Source organism: Podarcis tiliguerta (assembly GCF_965153285.1).
Source record: "Podarcis tiliguerta genome assembly, chromosome: 7".
NCBI classification, from domain to species: Eukaryota; Metazoa; Chordata; class Lepidosauria; order Squamata; family Lacertidae; genus Podarcis; species Podarcis tiliguerta.
Window position 1 is genome coordinate 53,132,926 of NC_139540.1, and position 21,279 is coordinate 53,154,204.

The following is a 21,279-nucleotide window of genomic DNA, read 5'->3' on the forward strand; positions in this document are numbered from 1 at the left end:
ATGGTGAACACATGCTTCAGCAAGGGAAGCCACCAGGTTGTTAAGTGTCTGTATGGAGAAATGCTTGCTTCCAAAGAACCACATACGTTCACACTGGAGGCCGAAGTTGCACTATTCTAGAAGTGAAGATGCCTTTTTTTGGTGATCTCTGGAAATCATGGTTACTGTAATGACTCAAGTTGGAAGAAATTTCACAAGAGTTGGGTTGGCAGGTAGAACTGAAATTGCATTCAATCTCCATTTCTTTTCTGAGGCTCCAGAATTTTGACAGTGAACTTTCTTTGCGACTACAGTGGTACCTCGGGTTACAGACTCCACTAACCCAGAAATAGTGCTTCAGGTTAAGAACTTTGCTTCAGGATGAGATCAGAAATCGTGCTCTGGCGGCGCGGTGGCAGCAGGAGGCCCCATTAGCTAAAGTGGTGCTTCAAGTTAAGAACAGTTTCAGGTTAAGAACGGAACTCCGCAACGAATTAAGTAACCCGAGGTACCACTGAACTAGTTTGCTCTCAACTAGGTATTAAAACCAGGATTAGATCCTAGTTTAAATCTGTGATTTGGGAACAAATTATAATTAGCAGAAACTGTTTACAGCTGTTTGGTTGTCATGGTCAGTCACAATTATATCTCACTAGGGCAGGGGAACCACAAGAACCCTCAAGATGCTCTTGATCACACAAACTATGGTTTAGCAACCATATATGTGTGACCTTTGAACGAGGCCTTTATATTGGTTTTATATACACTGCTAAATTTGATCTGTTCCTGTATGGGCAGATCTGTTTCCAGAACAAGTGTTTCCAGAATTCGTGAATTTTTAAATTTGAAATTTCTATGTGATAAGATCAGTTTGAAAAATACTTCAGGGGGTTAAATGCTTGCCAGGGTGTAGAACTTGCTTCTTGTTTGGGGATTCTGTCTATGGACATTCACATTAGCCCCTACCCCCAATATTGAAAGAATGTGTGATGGGGCCATGTGGAGTTGCCCCGCTACTGACAACGTGCACCACACACACCATTGCCGTGTGGTGAAAATGCTGCCATGCTGTCCCAAGTGTTCAGCTGGCATGGGAAACAGCTCTGAATGTGTAATGTTGCATACTCATAGAGCTCTTCCAGGACAAAGTGCCGCCTTTCAGAAATTTCCCCCAAACATCAATTCCACCTTTGAAATTCCAGTAATATCTGGGAGAATCCGGACATATGGCAGTCCTAGTAAATATGGTATATAGGTACCCACAGATATTTCCCATACCAGCTGAATGTGGGAAGGCCTCTTGTGTTCCTTCCCTTTTGTGTTCCCTCCCTCCCACCAAACTAAACCATGGTTTAAAGGCTTAGCATTATGAAATCAAGGGTTGCTCTTGGCCCATGGCTCACGCTTTGTTTGGCGGAAATTACCCTTGATCTTAGGGGACGTGGGTGGCGCTGTGGGTAAAAGCCTCAGTGCCTAGGACTTGCTGATCGAAAGGTCAGTGGTTCGAATCCCCATGGCGGGGTGCGCTCCCGTTGCTCGGTCCCAGTGCCTGCCAACCTAGCAGTTCGAAAGCACCCCCGGGTGCAAGTAGATAAATAGGGACCGCTTACTGGCGGGAAGGTAAACGGCGTTTCCGTGTGCTGCGCTGGCTCACCAGATGCAGCTTTGTCACGCTGGCCACGTGACCCGGAAGTGTCTCCGGACAGCGCTGGCCCCTGGCCTCTTAAGTGAGATGGGTGCACAACCCTAGAGTCGGACACGACTGGCCCGTACGGGCAGGGGTACCTTTACCTTATCCTTGATCTTAGCACTAAGTCAGGCTGCAGTGTGGCGGAAGAGTGAAGTGCCCACACTTTCAGTAGCTTACAGTGAGTAAGCTGCACATTCACATTTAGACCATAGTTTGTTATTGACTGAGGTTTAAAGTGACATGACAACTAGGCCTTTATTGTTAATTTAAGAATAAGCCGCTGCAAAACAACAGTGGCATTAACACCATCAAGACAAAAAGCAACCAGCAGTTCATCTGATATACCAGGAAGTATCCTTATATTTTGTTTTGTTTTTAATAGGGATAACCTTGCATTGACACCCCCTTCTGTTCTTTCCATATTTTTAACTTTAAATTATTTCAAGTTGGAGGCTTGTAGATGATAAGCTAATGAAGAACTGCTTGGTTTTCTCGATGCTACGGTTTATTTTTCAACTTGCTTTATGTGATTATATTTTCTGTGTTTGTTGCTTTGATGTTTTGCTATTCAGTTTCTTTGTTTTATATGTTGTAGTGTATTTGCTTACTTTGTGGCCATTGTTTTTATCTTATGTTACAGCCTGCTTGGAAGGCCTTTGGAGGAAAATTAGCCTTTTTAAAAAATAAATAAATACCAGAGCTACCATTCCCCGTTGTTGGCTGACACTTATGGGGAAAGGGGGCCTGGGTTCTTGAATATACAGCAATTGGAAGGGCTGAGAAGCATCTTCCACTGCTTGCCTCATCTGAAATCTCCTCTCCCTGCTATTATTTCCTTTTAAATTAGGGCACTTCTTTCCCTACTTATTAGTCTTGCTATACAAAATAAAAAGGAGGAGAGGCTGGCTTTGGTACTTTTGATTCAACAAGGGGAATGATAGACTGAGGAGCAGGAGGAAGTAAGTACATATGGGTTGACCATTGCACTGTATGCTTGGCAGGATTGAATGTCTCTAGCCTTCTTTGCTGCTTTAGTCATGTTCAAAGAAGGATGTGGTGGATGCTGTCGGGGGTAACATATACATGGGCTCTGACACCAACATCCACCCATTCAAGTGCACTATTTGCAAATGGCAATATCTGAAAGCATGGAAACCAGGGATGGGTGGAGCAGGTGTCCTGACAAGGCTCCCTCCATGTGTTCATTTGTGCCTGCATGAATGATTGACTCAGGGTATCATTGGTAGAAGGTGTGGATAAGGATGTGCTTTTACTGTGTGAATGGAATGAGGGATGGGATACGAAGTGTTTGGATGCAATACTGAGCATTAGAAACAGCAGGGTTAGGTCGTTCCCAGCCTAATAAAGTTCATTGTTCATTAATAGTTCCACATTCATATTTTAATCGAATCAAATAAGTAGCCTTCAGTTATGATGAATATTCTAGAGGGGGCACATCATATTTTTATTTGAAGCTCGCTTCTTGAACTTGCCTTATATGCACACACTCAACCCCTGCAGTTAGAAATGCCACTGAAAGGATCCAAATAGAAGGAGACAGTTTGGTAACAAACCTCCCAGGGTTCATGAATTTTATTATCATATGCATGAAATTTTTGAATACTTGACAACTTTTTTCTTTCAAAAGGGTGAATATTATAGGATCAGCATTAGTTGCTTGTCCTTGTGCCGTAGCATTCTGAAATCTAGATAAAAAGCAAAGCACACAGTGGTTTGGAATATTTATTGTTCTAAGCCAAGCTGTTTTGTATGTAAAGTTGGGAGGTGTGGTTCTCTGAGGCAGAAGTATGGCAGGCACTGGGTTGCTGCTGATAATGGCAGCCCCAAGCCTAATTTTCTCCTCTTTACCTATAAAGCTTAATAGAAGTCCCCATGAGGCTTAATGTGTTCCCAATGAGCACTTTGCTTTCTCACATCCTTGCTTGCCACTGGCAGGAGTGTGGGAACTCAAGAGCATAGGGATGCAGTGGTACCAGTTTCCATCCAACATGTTTCCATTACAGTCATACCTTGGGTTATAGATGCTTCAGGTTGTGTTTTTTTGGGTTGCGGACCGCCGAAACCCGTAAGTACCGGAACAGGTTACTTCCGGGTTTCAGCGGTCACGCATGCGCATAAGCGCTAAATCGCTCTTTGCTCATGCACAGAAGTGCCGAATCGCAACCCGCGTGTGCGCAGATGCAGGTTGTGAACACTGCAAGTTGTGAACGTGCATCCCACACAGATCACGTTTGCAACCCGAGCACCCACTATATAGGAAGGGTTTTGTCCATTTTGTTGCTGCTTACACGCCGTATCACGAATCATAATTCGTTTCGGGTTTTTCAGTAATGTTATTAATTACATAATATTTGCAGCTTTAGGGTGTGTGTGTGTCTGTGTGTGTGTGTTGAATACAGTGCCAACAATTGCCTTTTGTGTTTGCATAAAGCAAATCTGGTCCTGACACCGAGCAAATATACTACCAGTGGCAATATCTGTACCAGTTTCAGTTTCCATCGGAATTCCTGTACATCCCTCTCTGAGCATGACGACGATGCATCATATGATTAGTTTTCAGTAGATGTGAAGAGGGAAGGGAGGTCTATACATAGGGGTTCTGTTTTTGATGACAGCCTCATGCCTGTTGTTTAGTTCTTCACTATTTTGGGGAGGGGCAGTATGCATTAATGGGAAGTTCCAAGCAGTTGGAACATTGGTTTCTTTGGTCGGGGACTGCAGTTGGTGTGTACTGGCTGTGTCTGGTTGAATGCGTGCAGGAGAACTTGGAAAGCACTTTGGCTTGGGACTGATCTCGCATAATTTGATTTGCTGTACATCTGCTAGTACTTTTCTGCTTGCTTCTGTGCCCCAGGGATCAGTTTTCCTGGAGAAAAACCCATTATCGCAGTGGTCATTTCACAGTTTTAAATATTTCTTTTTTACAGTAATATTGTCACGTTTTACATGAGCACCATCTAGCATTTCTTTGGTGTACAGATTTCATATTGAACTGATGGGTACATTGGGACTGCATAAATTAAACACATTGTGATGGTGTTTAGGATATAGTAGACTTATTTTTAATTCAGTTTTAACATTTTTCTCAAAAGACTATTTTCCTGATCAGATTAGATCTATATTGTGTGGAAGGGGGATACACAAGTGTTACCAAGCTGAGGAGGGAAGGCAGGGATATCTCTGACAACTCCCCCCCCCCCATAAATGTTGTTTTATAAAACAAGATATTCAGGGTGTTGTAATTTGTCTAAGCCATCAGAATTGCCAAACGTGGGTAATTACATAATTTCACACTTTCCAGTAAAGTCAGACCCTGATTAAGCGGTTGACAGCCTGTGAGAGTGCATTCATTGACAGCTGATGTCTGTATTCCCTAAATTTGTAGTGATTGCAATCTGAGTGAAGAAGACATTGAGATTCAAGCCATTTACTCTGAATGAGACTCCTCTTTGACGAATGGGGAAAGTTCTGGGTTGTTTTTTCCAGACATGAAAATTTCAAATGCATAAATACTTTGCTGCTACTGTATCTTGCTTTCTGCTGATGCCAGGTCTTCTCAGTGTCTTCGGCTCTTGCTGTCTTTCATTGCACCTGCTGTTCGTCATATTTATTTCATTCTTCTTTCCTGCGCTTTCTTCCCTCCATCTCCCTTTTACCCCCTTTAAACAGAACAATATGGTAATAGAAACCCTAATAGGAAGAAGGCACTGTTTAACTCGGCTGGAGTGCTACTAATCCAATTGCCAAACGCAACTACAGCACAGCATGCCTCTTAATTTCAAGTAAAATGGAAACTTCACTTTCTAAATTTACGGCACTGTACCACTTGTGTGAGTGAGCAGTACTATTCCATGATTCCCATTTATAGTGAATTACAGAATGGGTATGGGTTTGATAATTATTTTGTCTATTAAACATTTATATGTCACTCTTTGAGCAAAATGAGGTTTCCAAAGTACGTTAAATTAAAACACTTAAAAGCAACCAATAAAAGAATGCAATGAAAGGAGAGCAATCTCTTTTCAGTCCTAGGTGAACACCTTTTTTAATTTCCCCAGGTCTTTTTAGTTTTGGTTTTAGTGCTGTTTACAGCTAGTAGATTGTTCTTCTTTCGTTAAATTCTTTTACTGGCTGATTTTAATTGTTCTAATGGTAGCACATTTTGAGAACCACATTTTGATGTGTATCATGTTTACCTGGGACTGAAATGATAACAACCCCTAGTTTCAGTGACAGTACCTCATCCAACAACACATGATTAAGTGGGGCTCTGGATGCAAATACTGTAAAGTGGCATCCAAATCACTATTAGACTTTGTATTCCCAGGACGTCCAAGATCAAGAAGACCCCTAACCATTTGGAAGAAGGTTCTTTGAACAGGTCTCCAAGGATGGTGGGAGAAAATGCTGCTGGTTTTCTGCCTCAGAGTTGGCTGGATAGACTTTTGCCTGTTTTGCATGGGATTCTCTTTGAGTTTTAAAGCCGCTTGGCTCTAGCTGTTGTTTTTGCAGCCCAGTTCCTTGGTGTAACAAGGAGCCAGACAGACTGTGCCTCTTAGAAAATGACACTTAGGAATGATAATGTCGAAGGCTTGTGACATATCTGTATCCCAACATATAGTCAAGGTTTCAACAGGAGTGCAACCATGCCAACATAACTTCTCCTATGGCTTTGAAGGATCATTGATCTCTAAAGGTGGACCATTCCAATATGTTGCCCATCCTGCTGCAGAAAGAAGCTATAACAGCAAGTGAAAACCTCAGAAAAAGAAATGTGATCATGACAATCTCCCATGTCCTAATTGCTGTCCTCCTATCCCTACCAAAACACCAGCTATATCTTGTGGATCGGTTGCATATATTGGGACAGCTCCTTGGTTGTCATGGAGACCATGAAGTCTTGAGCTCATCAAAAAAGTCATTCCCTGTGCCTAATAACTTATTGCCACTTGATAACTTTTATTCCTGTTTATATTTCATGAGAGCCTTCTTTAAAATCATCATCATCATCATCATCATCATCATCATCATCATATCAGGCTCACCTGGTGAATACCGTGCCTGGGAGGAGTGATCAGGTCAAATAGAAAAACTTCCACATGATAATCTATTCACTAGGTAAAATTCTGTTACTCCCAAATATATTTCACAGGCCTTGCAGTATCTCAGATCTTGCAAACTCATGCAATAGCAAAGTCTGACTTGTTGAGTTCTGTTTATCTCTGTTTCGAGCTTATCTTTTGACAGGACAGTATCATACAGATTGTTTCTGTATCCAGAAAGTCATGAACACCCCCTTTTTCTTTTAGCAATCTTGGTTTTAAAACTTCTCTAACATTTGCATTGATCATTTCACTTCAGTTGCCCAGTTATAAACATACAGTCTTTCTGCATTTAGCACTGCCATTTAAAATGTAATAGTGGGCTCTGCATTTTTACTCTACCATACCTGATAAAATCACCTGAGGATGCCCTACAGAGATATTATCTGCCCCATACATAAAAGGACAAAAATATATTTCCATATTGCTTCAAGGAGAAATAGTGGGCCTCCTGGGAAGGGTGGCAGATCTGCCTGCTGCCGCCTTTGCACCCTCTTCCTTCTCCTCTTCCTCCCCCCCCCCCCGACCTTCCAATGCTGATAATCACTTTCTCCTTTCATTCTGAGATTGAACTTCACTATTTCCCTTCATTTTCAAGCTTATCTTACACCCTGCTTTCATTCTTCACTCCCTTTAATTCTGATGCTGATCTTCACTCCTTCTCCCCTCTCATCTCAACTGGCAGGAATGTGTGTGCAATTTTCTGGTTTGCTTCAGGTACCAAAATGCCTTGATCCGGTCTTGTTGTTGTTGTTTAGTCATTTAGTCGTGTCCGACTCTTCGTGACCCCATGGACCAGAGCACGCCAGGCACTCCTGTCTTCCACTGCCTCCCGCAGTTTGGTCAGACTCATGTTTGTAGCTTCGAGAACACTGTCCAACCATCTCGTCCTCTGTCGTCCCCTTCTCCTTGTGCCCTCCATCTTTCCCAACATCAGGGTCTTTTCCAGGGAGTCTTCTCTTCTCATGAGGTGGCCAAAGTATTGGAGCCTCAGCTTCAGGATCTGTCCTTCCAGTGAGCACTCAGGGCTGATTTCCTTCAGAATGGAGAGGTTTGATCTTCTTGCAGTCCATGGGACTCTCAAGAGTCTCCTCCAGCACCATAATTCAAAAGCATCAATTCTTCGGCGATCTTCGGCGATCCGATCTTACATGGACTATTACAGAAGTCTCTGTGCTTCTGTCAGAGAAATAATCTACAAAGGGAACAATATACTCCCAAACCAAGCCAGTTTGCAGGGTTGACCCTCTGTTAAGTTGTTCTGTCTTAAGGAGCAACCACTTAGTGCTGGCCCATGCATTCTTATAGCACCAATTTGCTGGCCTCTTTGGAATCTTAGAATCACTAGTGGTCCTTTTGCAGATACATCATCTGGGTTTCTTTTGCCTTTTAAAGTTGATATGCAATGGCTGAGTTTGTGGTGGTGATCTTATATTTTATCTTGTTCAAAAATTGATGAGAATTTCCAAATTCAGCACATGCTAGCAAAACTTTTTGAGTTTCAGTGTCTCTGTAAGACAGTAGTGTGACAGTCACAGGTACAGAAAGCTAGGTTGTTGTTGTTGTTTAGTCGTTCAGTCGTGTCCGACTCTTCGTGACCCCATGGACCAGAGCACGCCAGGCACTTCTGTCTTCCACTGCCACCCGCAGTTTGGTCATAGGTACCTATTCAGTATATGGCTCTAAGCTGTACACAATGGGGGGGGAGGGGAATGAATTTTGTTACCTATTTAAAAGGTACCTTTTGGAGACTCTAATTAACTTTGGACAATGTTGTTGCCAGAGTGGCTCTATCTATCTGTCTTTCTGTAATATACCCATATGATTTGCTGTCAGAGAGCATGGCTACCCCCGCTTGAGTGTGCTAGAGGGCTGCAGTTTGTCCTTTAACCTTACCTTCATGATGATGAATAAAAGGGCACACAGTAGCAGTATACAAAATTGACATTTTTTTATTTCTAACTTCACTTGTCGTCTTTCTTGTAATTTGATACGTTTGCACTGCTGTGTTTAATGATCCCTTTCCTGGCTATGATGAATTGAAATAGCTCATACCAAACTGACCTATTATTCTCCATTAGTTCTTCCTTACTGGTAAGTTAGATACACCCTGGCTTCTCTCAGTAGATGTTGCCTTCTGGATAATGGAGGTGTCCTGGGTGCAATTTAGCATGCATCTGTGGTTTTGTATCAAAATAACTGTGCAGCAACTCGATGTGGCACTGTTTGAAGTAGAATTCGCCCCCTTTTAAAAACCCTCTAAGTATATTTGTAACTTTCACTGCACTGTTCTTTGGAGCTTCTGGCATCTGTCTGTCTCGAGAGGGGGCGAAGTCAAACCACTGAAGGACCACAGTGCCTGCTGTGGATGCAGAGGCCTCGTAACTGCTGCCTCCTGTGTTGTTTTTGTGGCGCTAGCAGCACCAAAGTAACCTCTCCAGGGTGCAAGCCTGGGCAGTGTGTATGGAGGTCCTGAGCTGCCCAGATGACAAGACCCCCTTCTTGGCCTTGCTGATGTGGTTCCAGAGGAACGCAGAGCAATACATTTGGCACCAGCTTGGCTGCAGGAGTTGCTGGAAGGAGGCGTACAAGACGCCATCCAACCGTCTTAGGACTCCACTCCGGATTTGTGTAAGGTTTACTCCTTAGCCTTTCCTTCTTCCAAATGCCGTGGGATATCCTAGTGCCTGGTTGTTGAGAAACCTAAACACTGAATGAATTTAAGTAGCTAAGGACCTTTTTCGGGGGTGAAATGGGGTGGAGGAAGGGAAGGATACAGATAAACAAATTCCAAGTGGATACCTTGATCTTCCCTAATGGAAACCTTTGTGTTCTCATTTATGTACACATCTGGTTTATTGAACCCTCTTTGGTCTTTGAGAGACTGTGTTGAAATTCAGATTGAGAACACTCCAGCACCCAAGATTGATTTCTCTTTAGTTGCCTAGAGAAGTAGAGAGTTCCCAGTGTGGTGGACCTTGGAAAACCTATTGTTCCACCATGATGGCAGTCCGCTTGTGCCAGCACAACATTACTGTAGTAACATAGTTGGAATCCTGCACACACTGAGCAGGAAAGTTGAGAAGAAGCTTCAAAATACAGGGACTATGGCAACTATGCAAATTGCTACCAATGTCTATCGAAATGCTGCTAATTCACACCAACCCTGTAGCGGCATACTACTCACGTTAGACATTTATTTATTTTATTTTATTTTATTTTATTTTATTTTATTTTATTACTTACTACATTTAAATCCTACCGTTTTCACTCAACAGTGGGAATGCCATGGCATCATCCTACCCTATCACAGACACAGTGCCCTCAGGCAGCAAAAGCACAGCAGTATCTTTTTCAGGAATCCCTGCATTCAGAGGCTGAAATCCCCTAATACCACTCCAACACACAGACCCTCAAATGGCCAGCAGTGTGAGATCTAGTTTCTTACTCTGGTTCAGAAACTTCAGATATGAACAATTATTTATTACTTGGTGCACTGTGTACTCTGTCGCTCTATTAGACGTATTTATACTGTACTATTAAGAACTGAGAGCATTGTATGGATGCTGATTATTGTCCTAAATTCCCAATCTTAAATAGATCAGCACAGAAAAAAGTCATACTGAGTTCAGAACATGCTTTTCCGTAAGCACGCTTAGCATTTCAACCATAGCTTTTCTGTTTAGTAGCTTTTTCCTTCAGACTTTGTCCAGTAGTTATTTTTCCCATGACAAGATTGATAATTAAAAAAAGAAAAAAGAAAAAGGGAAAGTTATAGGACAAGTGTACCAACACTCGGTATGGAGTGGGAATTTTACAACTGAGTTATAAATCCCAGAAGCAGTATGGTTTATAACAGGAAAGTTAAAGGGAAAAATGGAGAGAGTGAAATAATACGTATGTAACCTTTCCCCCTCTCTTTAGTGAGTAGACCATTTAAACTAAATTAAGTAAAGGATGTAAATTCTGTTGTTTCAGTTTTTAATATTTCATGACTGATTTTATAGATAAAAATTACATTTAACAATAAATATGAAGAAGAATTAATATGGCCTGTTCTGGTTTGATATGGAACAGCAAATCCCATTTCTCCTCAGCTGTAAAGAAAATTCATTATTATGTCTTGGATTGTAAGAGATGGCTTCATTGTGATTAGTTACATTGATAATAAAACAACCTTTTTGAAAATGGCACAATATACATGGGTTCTCATGTGTCTGTGTTTAATGACACTGAATTTGTGCATTTGCTACACTTTTCACATATCTGTTGCCTCCTTCTTGTATCCGAGCCCATTTTAAGTCATGCAAGTTACTTTAAAAAAAGAATAAGAAATGGCAATCTTATATCAAGCAACTAAGGTATATATAGTTTTAGGAGAGGGCTTAATACTGCGGGCTTATCTTGAATGGCTCAAGGGCAGATGCAGTGCTGGTTTGGGACAAAGGATGGTTTGCAAATTGGGAATCAGCTTTGGGAACATGTGCTTCACCACCATCCCTCTCTAGCATGAATTCCTCCTTCCTTGCCTTGTCGAACCGCATGCAGAAATATGAGATCTGGACATATCTGGCTGCAGAGCTATTTCAGTCTTCCAAGCCTTGGCATGAGCGCTGGGGAAAAGGGAGAGAAACAGATACTCAACCATATTATATTATTTCGGCAAATGTGGAGTGATGTAACCACGCTAACTGCATTTGTGTCTGGCACAAATGTGCAGCTTCTTAGCCAGAGCCCCTCCCTAGCGTTTATAAGTTGAGACTCAGCCCAGGAGCTCCTCAGAGCTCTCACCTGTAGAGCAAAACGTGCTCCTTCGGGTCTCCCGTGTTTTCTGAGAAATTTCAGGCAAGACCTGACCCTTGGCTGCTTCTGAAGAACTGGGCAGTGAAAGGCTAGATTGCAAATGCAAGAATGGGAATTACACCTAAACTGTGGTCATCATCATTTCCTTGGGGAGATAAAAGTGAAAACCATTTTGACGTGGAACTTGCAAACATAAATGCTTTGAGCACAGAAGTCTGCATTACTTAAGCATGTACAACAGATTGTTTTTGAATTGAATGTAAACATTAAATATGTTTCACAACACATTGTGGGAGCAGAGCTTGCGTTTTTAAGGTAGCGTTTAAGTCAAAACCATTTCTCTTGCGATGTAGCAGTATTTTAGTCTTTGTCCCCTTGTGTAAAGTGGCCACAAGGTGTCATCAGAATGCTTTTCTTATGCTGACTTCTTATTTCATGCGGCTTCCCCCTCCTTTTTTTCTTCAAACTTTTACAGCTACGCTAATAGTAAATCTAATGTGAAATACTACCCTTTTTTTTCTTGAGGATATTGTGGCATTAAGCTTCCACTGAAATAACTTAAAAGATTATGGCCTAATAGCTCAGTGCCTTAGGTACCTCTGCACCGAAGCAGTTCATTGCACAGGAGATAAACTTCCTAGCACTTGCGTGAGCGGACAACTTCAGCCATGCTTGAACCCAACCACAGCCTTAGCTGCTGGAGCTGTCATCTCTCCTAAACCAAAAGTGCCCAGTATCTTTTCAAGGATGCCCTTGTGCTACGCAAGGGAAGTTAAGCTGCTCAGCTTGGTTAGTGCCAGGTTTGAGGGAGCCCCAGGCAAGCATTTCCCCCACTGGGAAATGGAGATAGCAGTGGCGGCAGCAGTTCCTTTGCCCATTGCTTTGCTCTCGTCCGCCTGCAGCCTGGCCTGCAGGAATGGGTGGATGCACTTGCAGCCCATTGTGTGGTACCCAGCACATGGCTTTAGCCACCTATGCTAGGCTGATTATCCCAGAACATCACTGAGCTGGTACATAGTACTGCATCAGGGCAAAACAGCAGCAATTTTTGCTCAGCGCTTCTCTTCAGCACACCCAGTCCCACCACCAAAAAAAGTTTTTTTATATATGTCAGCTCCGGTAGACCAACCAGAGCAACCTGGCTTTTGCCCCATCGTGCAAGGTAGCACAGAAGTCTGGAAAGGCTGTACTAGCTCCCTTGTGTGCTGGCCTACACTGATTATGGTGGCATATCTAACAGAAGAGGAATAATGATTACAGACATAGTACAGCATTGGTTCGGGGAATAACACTCCAATGCGGTTCACAGAGCACCCTTAGATCAAGTGCCCCCACAGCTCTTTTTGCAGCTAAAAGGATGTGCAGAGTTTTCTAAACTGAAGCCAGTGCTTAAAAGGGGAGGTCGGCAGTAGGAGACAGCAAGATGTGTGACTTGAAAACCACCAAGTAATTTATCTGAAAACAGATAAAAATGCAGGCAGCTGTGTTAGTCCATTAGAAATAACTGAAAGGGCAACAATAAGTGTAATACCTTTAGGACTTTTTAAAAATAAAAGTAGGAAGCAACTCTTTTTCGGATAGATCACTACTTGTTTACTACCTCTAAGTTCCTTAGCTGGCCATACATTTTACTGGTAGTTTAAGTATTTTAATAGTGCTGTTCTTTCCATATATCTTTATGTACTAGCACGGTTGACTTCAATTTAGTTTTTGTTGTCTGCTCTGGAGAATTAGCCTTCCAGGAGGCAAATCCTAGAACTGGAAGAAGATAATGATCTTCTCGCATCTGTTTATGTGTTTGGTCTGAAGAGAAACAATGTGTGCCCCAATCACTGCAGAATCCTACTCAGTTGATTCTGTATCAAGTGCTCTGTCAAAAACTAATCTAGTTTGTGAATATAAGAAGTACCTCAAGTTGTTGGTTTCCCCCCAAGCCTGACAGCAGAATTAAAGGAAAACATGGCAACCCCTTTGTCTTGCATGACATTGTCCCTGGGAAAATGGTGGTGGTTTGGCAAACTGCTGCTTGGGCTGCCAGAAGTGGAGAACCCTGATTTTTTAATCAACTTGTGATAGAAGAATTATTGGTTCTTCCTGGCATTTGTGCTGTGCATGTAGGTCAGGGTTTGGAATGGGTTAAATGGCTGTGTACCTCCTGTTGCTGTATATTAGTGGTATGGTGCCTTCCAGGGGTTATTGGACTACACCTCCCATGATCCCTGGCCATACTGGCTGTGGATGGTGAGAGCTGGAGTCCAACCATATATGGAAAATATCATATTGGCTATCTTCTGCATGTCAACTTGTGAATTTCCTGCATGCCTAATCAGGAAGCACTGGGAACAATGTTGTGATTGGTGGTTGGGAGACGAATTTCTTAGGAACTCTGTGATGCTATTTTGTCAATTCTTTGTTCCTACTGCCATTAATTGTGTATTTTCCTCCTAGGAGTGGAGGGATCCCAGCTACTTATGCCATTATAATCTCCATGGTAGTGACAGCCATGTTAACTGGACTATTAGGATTTTCCTGTTAAATCTAGTTTTGTCATTTTGAGGCAGTTATATTTTCTTCATTTTGAGGACAGTTAGTTTCTTAATTGTGAAACTTCTAATTTCAGGAAAGGATACTTTCTCCCCTCCTTCCCCGTTGCCCTTTTAACTGAATGCCATGCTATCTTGGAGTACTGTGTCAGGGCTGTCAAAAACAAAGGTCACACTTTTTAGACTTGAATTCCCAGAATGGGCACATTATTTACGCCACAGCTGTGAAACGACTCGCTTTGGAGTAGTTCCATTTAAAGCCTACAGTCCTATTGAAATCAGCAAGCACTGGAACTAAGCAACAGCTACATGTTTCAGAATAATGGATCTCAAGGCTGCAGTCTTGTTAAAAGTATTACGTTTTTCAAAGAGAGTCAAAATTTGCCTCTCTCATTGATGAGCATCCTGTGCTAATAGGAGAGACTTGTATGTACATACCGATAGACTTTCTGTTCCATAGTGGCTGTGCAACTGTCCTCTTAAGAACCAGATAATCCTTCCTTAGATGTTTAGACATTATTGGTATGGCCATGTTTTGCTTTGAGAATGTTACCAAAATAATTAGCTAACAATGTCCCTATAGCCTTTTAAAACAATAAGTTGTATTCAACAAGTTATTAGTTGCATTAGAATAAATTTCTACGTGTTTTTATGTACATAGGAAACTAATAACCATCCATTCTTTTTCTCCCTTTCTCTCTTTTTTTTAGATAGCCATACAGCAGATGAGCTAAATCGTTTTATTTAGAATTGTACTCTACACAATCTTCATTAAGAATGGATGTTGAAAAAAATCAGAAGAACGATGAAGGTGATGAGAATGTACAAAATGAATTAGTAGAAGAAGCTGCTAGAAACGTGTTAGCTGAAAAAGCTCACAGCGACTCTTTCTCTACCTCAAAAATAGACACATTTTCAGCTGAAGGACAGAAAAACCCAGGGGAAAAACATGAAGAGTGCGCCACAGCCAAACGACCATTATCCAAATCAGCAGTTGAAGACTGTATGGCAACAAACATAGTTGAAAATGAACCTGTCTCAAAAAGATTAAAGCTTACTGTTGTACAACATGCTGAAGAGAATGAAGGCAAACTATCGAATGCCACAACGTGTGAAGGTAGTGTTGATGGGACAAGTAATACAACAGATGAAACTATAAAAGACGAAGCTATAAGTGCCTGTCAAAGTAGTGATGCTTTATGCGTGCAGCATGATTTCAAGTCTGAGGAGAATAGTACACAGGAAATACATGTGGAAAATGAGCATACCCAAGTTGACCAAACACCCCTTCCAGAATGCACATCTTCTTTTCAAAACGATGAAGCCAGTGTTAGCTGTGCAACCAGCAGTGTTGAAAACATTTCTAAGTGCAAACCTCATGAGGAGACTTTGTCTACTTACCCAGATTTAGAAAAGCATATTCAAGAAAGCCACCTTCAGCATTCCGAACAACAGGTGAACCTACATTGTACTGATAAATCGGAATGCACTCCATCTTTACAAACACATAGCAAGCCAACCGCTGGGCAGTTTAGATTGTATTTTTGCAATCTCTGTGGTTTTCAGTCTTTTGAGAAAGATCTTCTACAAGCTCATTTCCTTGGCAAGACGCACCTCCGCCGGCAAAATCTTGCTGCCCGGGGAGGATTTGTCAAGATACTAACGAAAAAGCCATTTCATAAAAAACAGCAGTACCTAGTCAAGGAAAAGAATGTGCAAGCAAAATCTGCACTTAATAAACCAAAAATAAGGAATGCAGGTTCAAATCCACTAAAAACTTCAAGCAATAAGCTGAAGAAGTTTAAAACATGCCACCAACTTTTTGTTGAAATGGTGTCATCAAAAAATATTTCTGCAGAAACCACAGAGAACACTACCAATGAAGAAGTGCTTTTCTCCAGTGTGGGTGGAAATGGTGATGCCCATTCTGAAAAGCTAGAAGTGTCAGGGCCCTCCAAATGTAATCCAGATGTATCAGAACCTGCTGAAGGTAGTCAAGAGACAATTAGCAGTTCAAACACCACAGGAATACTTGATAGATTTCCCCATAACAGAAATATCTTCTCCCGAAGAATAACTTTCAAGCAAAGTGGTTCTTTCAGATTAAACCAGCAAATTAAAAAACGCTATAATCTTTTGGGAATAGGTAAGAGAAACAGGCCTGACTCCACCTTAAAGCACAACATCAGGACAGACTTCAGTCAAGGCGATACATCGCAGGTGCACCTAAAAGTTTTAGAAACTGAAGAGGATTTGTGCAAAGCTGACACAGGAACACTATCACTTGATCCAGATGGAGCCAATGCGTCCTCTTCTATCACCTTGGAACTTGATAATTCTCCAAAGAAAGCTGTTGAGGCCCAGAAGGGTCTACATCCTTGTACTCATTGTGGATGTACTTTGCCAAACACAGGTTTGGAATTGGATGTTGACAGAGATAAAGCAGAAGAGCTGAAATTTCAGTGTCAGACATGTGGCTATTCTTGTGGAACCAAGGAAGACTTTCAACTGCACCACCAAAAAAACAACCATTGCACGGGTGATTCCAAGATAAATTGCCCTCAGTGTTCGTTTTTTGCCCTGAATGAGGTAAGCTTTGGGGAGCACATGCGTGATGAGCATGGCATGTCCCACTGCTGTGTTACCTGCCATTTGTATTTTCTAAATGAAGAAGAAGTAGCAGTTCATAACACAACTGAACAACATAGAAGTTTATCAGCTCAAGGAAATACGGTTCGCCCACTTAGCAATGCGACTCAGGAAACAGCATCTTGCATTTTAGTGGAGACAAGTGTTCTTCCAAAGGTTGCAGAAGAAATGCCCAAGCCCTTGGTGATACATCCTGCTAATGAGCTCAAGGAGTCTGTCCTGAGCAGAACTCAGTTTCAGTGTAAAAAATGTTTTTATAAAACAAGGTCTTCCTCAGTTCTTACCAGGCACATAAAACTTCGGCATGCTCAGGAATATCATTTCCTTTGCAAAGCATGCAACCTCTACTCATTAAGCAAAGAAGGAATGGAAAAACACATCAAGAGAAGTAAACACCTTGAAAATGCCAGAAAAAATAATATTGGCTTACGCTTTGAGGAATGTATTGAAAGGGTATGTGTAGGTGGAAGTGATGGTAAAAAAGCAACAGAGCCTTCTGCTTATGGCAGTTTAAAGACTGTATCGGAAAATGAAAACGTGCCGTTACCCTTCTGTACATTGGAGAATGTATCGATAAACAAGGAACTGTTTCCATCGGGTGAAATGCTGAAATGCAGTGAGCTGGTTCTAGGTAGCGGGCAAAAGAGAGGAAGGCCGAAAGGCACCATTTCTCGGACATGCCCTCATTGTGGCTTATTGGCTTCCAGTGTTACAAACCTGACGGTTCACATTCGACGAAAGCATAGCCACCAGTACAGCTATTTATGTAAAGTATGCAATTACTATACTGTAACGAAAGGTGATATGGAACGTCATTGTGCTACAAAGAAGCATAAAGGCCGTTTGGAAGCCAATGGGAAGCAAAACATAGAGATTATAGTGTGCCCAGAGGGAGGTAATGTTGAAGCCAGTAGCAAGAAGATAAATAGTCCAGGAGGCATGAATGAACTTGTTGACCATGGCAGTTCACCCTTGGACAATGGTGCTTTGGAAAGCCAGGGAAATGATCAGGGCAATGCTATACAAGTACAAGGTGAAAATGTGCCTCAGCTTTCTGAACTGGGTAGAGACCAGAACCCTTCAGAAATAAAGCAGCATATAATTGCAGAACTAGGTAACGTTAGCCAAGCTAGGGACTCGTTGGCTCAAACAAGATCGTTAAACACAAATGATAACAAGTGTGCTCATTGCAGCTTTGTTGCACATTCATTTTCTTCTCTGGAAGTACATATCAAACGCAAGCACACTAAAGAATTTGAATACTATTGCATGGCCTGCGACTATTACGCGGTTACTCGCCGAGAGATGATTAGGCATGCAGCAACAGAGAAGCATAAAATAAAAAGGCAATCTTATGTATGCAACACCTCTGGAGAAGAGACAGATGTGGCCGATACTGGCAGGGAGCAGCAACCCACAGATGAAATTCAGATCATCCTGGATGGAACAAAATACCAAAACACCGTTGAGGAGAGATGTCTGGATGTGCAGGTCACTCAGAAAGTGAAGAAAGCCCTTAATTATTTGGTTTCGGAAGATGGTGCCCCTTCAGATGTTCCCAAAGAAGGTTATGTTGCCGATACTGTAGATGTTGAGACAAATGATGGAGTTGACCAAGGCAGGGAAGAGGGAGCCAATGAAGAAGATGTTCCAAAAGCTGTAGTTGAGGTTCATGAGGTGTTCACACCTAAAGAAACAGTTCATTGTGTCCTGCAGGAAAATGTGGAAGATCAAAGAACAGTCACGTCAAATTTTAATTTTACCATAGAAACTGGAAGTAAAAACTTAGCTGTTAGCAAAGATTCTCCAGATATGAATTTGATCTCAAATAAGATGGAGGAAGACTCTGAAGGAGAACTTCAGAGTATTGCAGTAGCTGCTGAAGAAGTGAAAAATGAAGAAATTCAGTTGCCCATCATTTCAGAAACATGTTGCACACTAGAGCAACAAACTATTGATGAAAATATTGAAGGAACTATGAAAACTATACATAATTTACAGGAACAGAAAATGACCCAGCAGAGTTCTTCTATAGAGGAAGAAGGAACTCTGACAGCTGAACAACATGAGGTCGAAGTATCATTAAACAATATTTGGGGTTCAGAGGTCTCAATAGTTGAAAGCGTTCAAGAAAGTAATGAGGCATCGGATGCTTTTGCCGGTGCTGAGGGCAGAGTGAAGGAGGAGATAGCAGTGCAAAATTGTGGCCAGTTTGATTCCTCTATAGTAAAATTAAAAAGCCATGAAGATGGTTGTGAGCCAATTGATCACATTGCTGATGGACAGAACCTGAGTGGGCTGAGAGCTTTGAAAGTGGATGTCCCACAAAGTGGTGGAAAGAAGAAGAAAGCAGAAGGGCAGCCGCTTGGGGAATCAACACGCATTCGCTGCGATGACTGTGGCTTTTTAGCAGACGGCTTGAGCGGCCTGAATGTTCACATAGCTATGAAACATCCTTCAAAAGAGAAACATTTCCATTGTTTACTGTGTGGAAAGTCGTTTTATACCGAAAGTAACCTGCACCAGCATTTAGCTAGTGCGGGCCACATGAGAAATGAACAAGCAAGTGTCGAAGAACTGCCGGAAGGGGGCGCCACCTTTAAATGTGTTAAGTGCACAGAGCCTTTTGATTCGGAGCAAAATTTATTTCTTCATATTAAAGAACAACATGAAGAGCTGCTCCGGGAAGTCAACAAATACATTGTTGAAGATACGGAGCAAATCAACCGAGAGAGAGAAGAAAATAAAGGCAATATTTGCAAATACTGCGGGAAGATGTGCAGAAGTAGCAATTCCATGGCCTTTCTGGCTCACATACGAACCCATACAGGTATGTATCAACAAATGGTGCAGGTAGTGCTTTGCAAATGGAAGTTGAGTTAAGGCCTTGCTACTTCTTGCTGCCGTTATTTTTTAAATCATGAATTACTCCAGAGTTTCAAATTTATATTAATCCCATGTACACTGCTTGATTTCAGGAGTACTCTTTAGTAGCCAAGGAGCACGAATTTAAACACAATTTCTTGAAAGTTCTTGAGTGTGATCTTCTCTTTGTCACTACATTTCTTACAGATTATATCCCCTAGACTCATTATAATTCATTAATCAGATCCCAGCTTATTATCTGAATATGATTTGGAGAACATTTACCTTTCAAATAACTGTTTGCCTAATCTAGAGTTGCTTGCAAACTTGTTTTTTAAAAAAATAAAAATGGCCTCCATCTATACCTTCCCCCTCCTTCATTTCTCTAGACAGTTCTGATTAGTGTTGTGACAGTCAAACCATAAGGGAAAGCACTACCTAAGTGCTACTGATATGTTGTGGTGTGGAGAATGAGCCATCTGATCTGGCAGTACTGCAGGGGTAGGGAACCTCGGACCCAGGGACCCAGTGTGTTTTGGCTACAGTCTTGCTAACACACACTTGTTGAATTTATGATTAAAATTAGTGATGGGAAATTCACTCCTACAGGATGGGAGGTGATGACCCTTTATGGCTCTTCCTTTGCCCAAAGCAGCAACCAGTTGACAACTTGCTGGCAATGCTAGCCTAATGCTTAAAATAGTTTACTTTACCTGGTTTGGATTCAGAAACCACCATTCACATTTAATGGTTGAATGGCGGGTATTTGTTGCTGCATTGCTGTGTAGAGAATGTTGATTTTTGAAAAGAAGCATGTAAGGTTATCATGGGATTGCAGTTTGGCCATCATTTTAGAAGGCAGTAGTAGAGGCAACACAACACCTGTGAAATTTGGGCCTGGTGATTTAGACTCTGTGCTGTGCCACATGTTCCATTCTCTTTTTATGTTTTATATTAAGTGGAAAAATTTAAAACAACACTTTTGTCGAAAATGCATAAGCTGCAGTTCTAAATTTATGTAAAAATTCACTGCTATGTTTCTATAAACCTGCCATACATTCTTTATTTTAAATAGACAGCTTTTCTAAATCACTGAGCTCTGCTTAGACAAGTGGTGTCTCTCTGGGTTGAATTTATGAGTGGATTTGAATAATAAATTCACATTTCAATGAACATATTTTCATTAAAACTGTAAGGTTTATTTTACTGTACTTTTAAATAATGGCTTATTATAGAAGCTATAGTTTAAATTCATGCAGTGGTTGAAACTTAGTGCTCAGTTACTAGAAAGAAAATGAAAAGGTAAGAGATGCAAAATATTATAAAAGAATATTAATATTCTTTGGTGTAATCCTGAAATAGTTTTTGTTTCCATAGAAGAAAGCAAAGCTGAGGCTGAGCTATGTACTTAAGATTCAGTTGCAGAAAGCTGGCATCTTCAGGTGTCTTCTTGTAACTAAAGTATTAATTCTTGCAAACCATCAGTATCATCAGCTTAGGAATCCCAGCCTTCTTTTAGCAAGCCAATTCTATACTTGTGTGGATCGTTTCAGGAAATGTTTTTTTTTAAAAAAAATTGAATTTGGTGATGAGTTTTTCAATGGCACAGACTGTTCACATGGTCAGA

At 41.4% G+C, this 21,279-nt stretch overlaps 1 protein-coding gene across 1 annotated transcript in view; it reads left to right on the forward strand.

The window, feature by feature from the left end:
• ZNF407 (zinc finger protein 407) overlaps positions 1-21,279 on the forward strand; it is a 331,438-nt gene that overhangs the window by 3,851 nt on the left and 306,308 nt on the right. The window contains exon 2 of the mRNA XM_083449815.1: positions 14,849-19,617. Within this exon, the coding sequence (XP_083305941.1) occupies positions 14,916-19,617 (4,702 nt within the window). The 5' untranslated portion in view covers positions 14,849-14,915. The remainder of the gene's footprint in view (positions 1-14,848; positions 19,618-21,279) is intronic.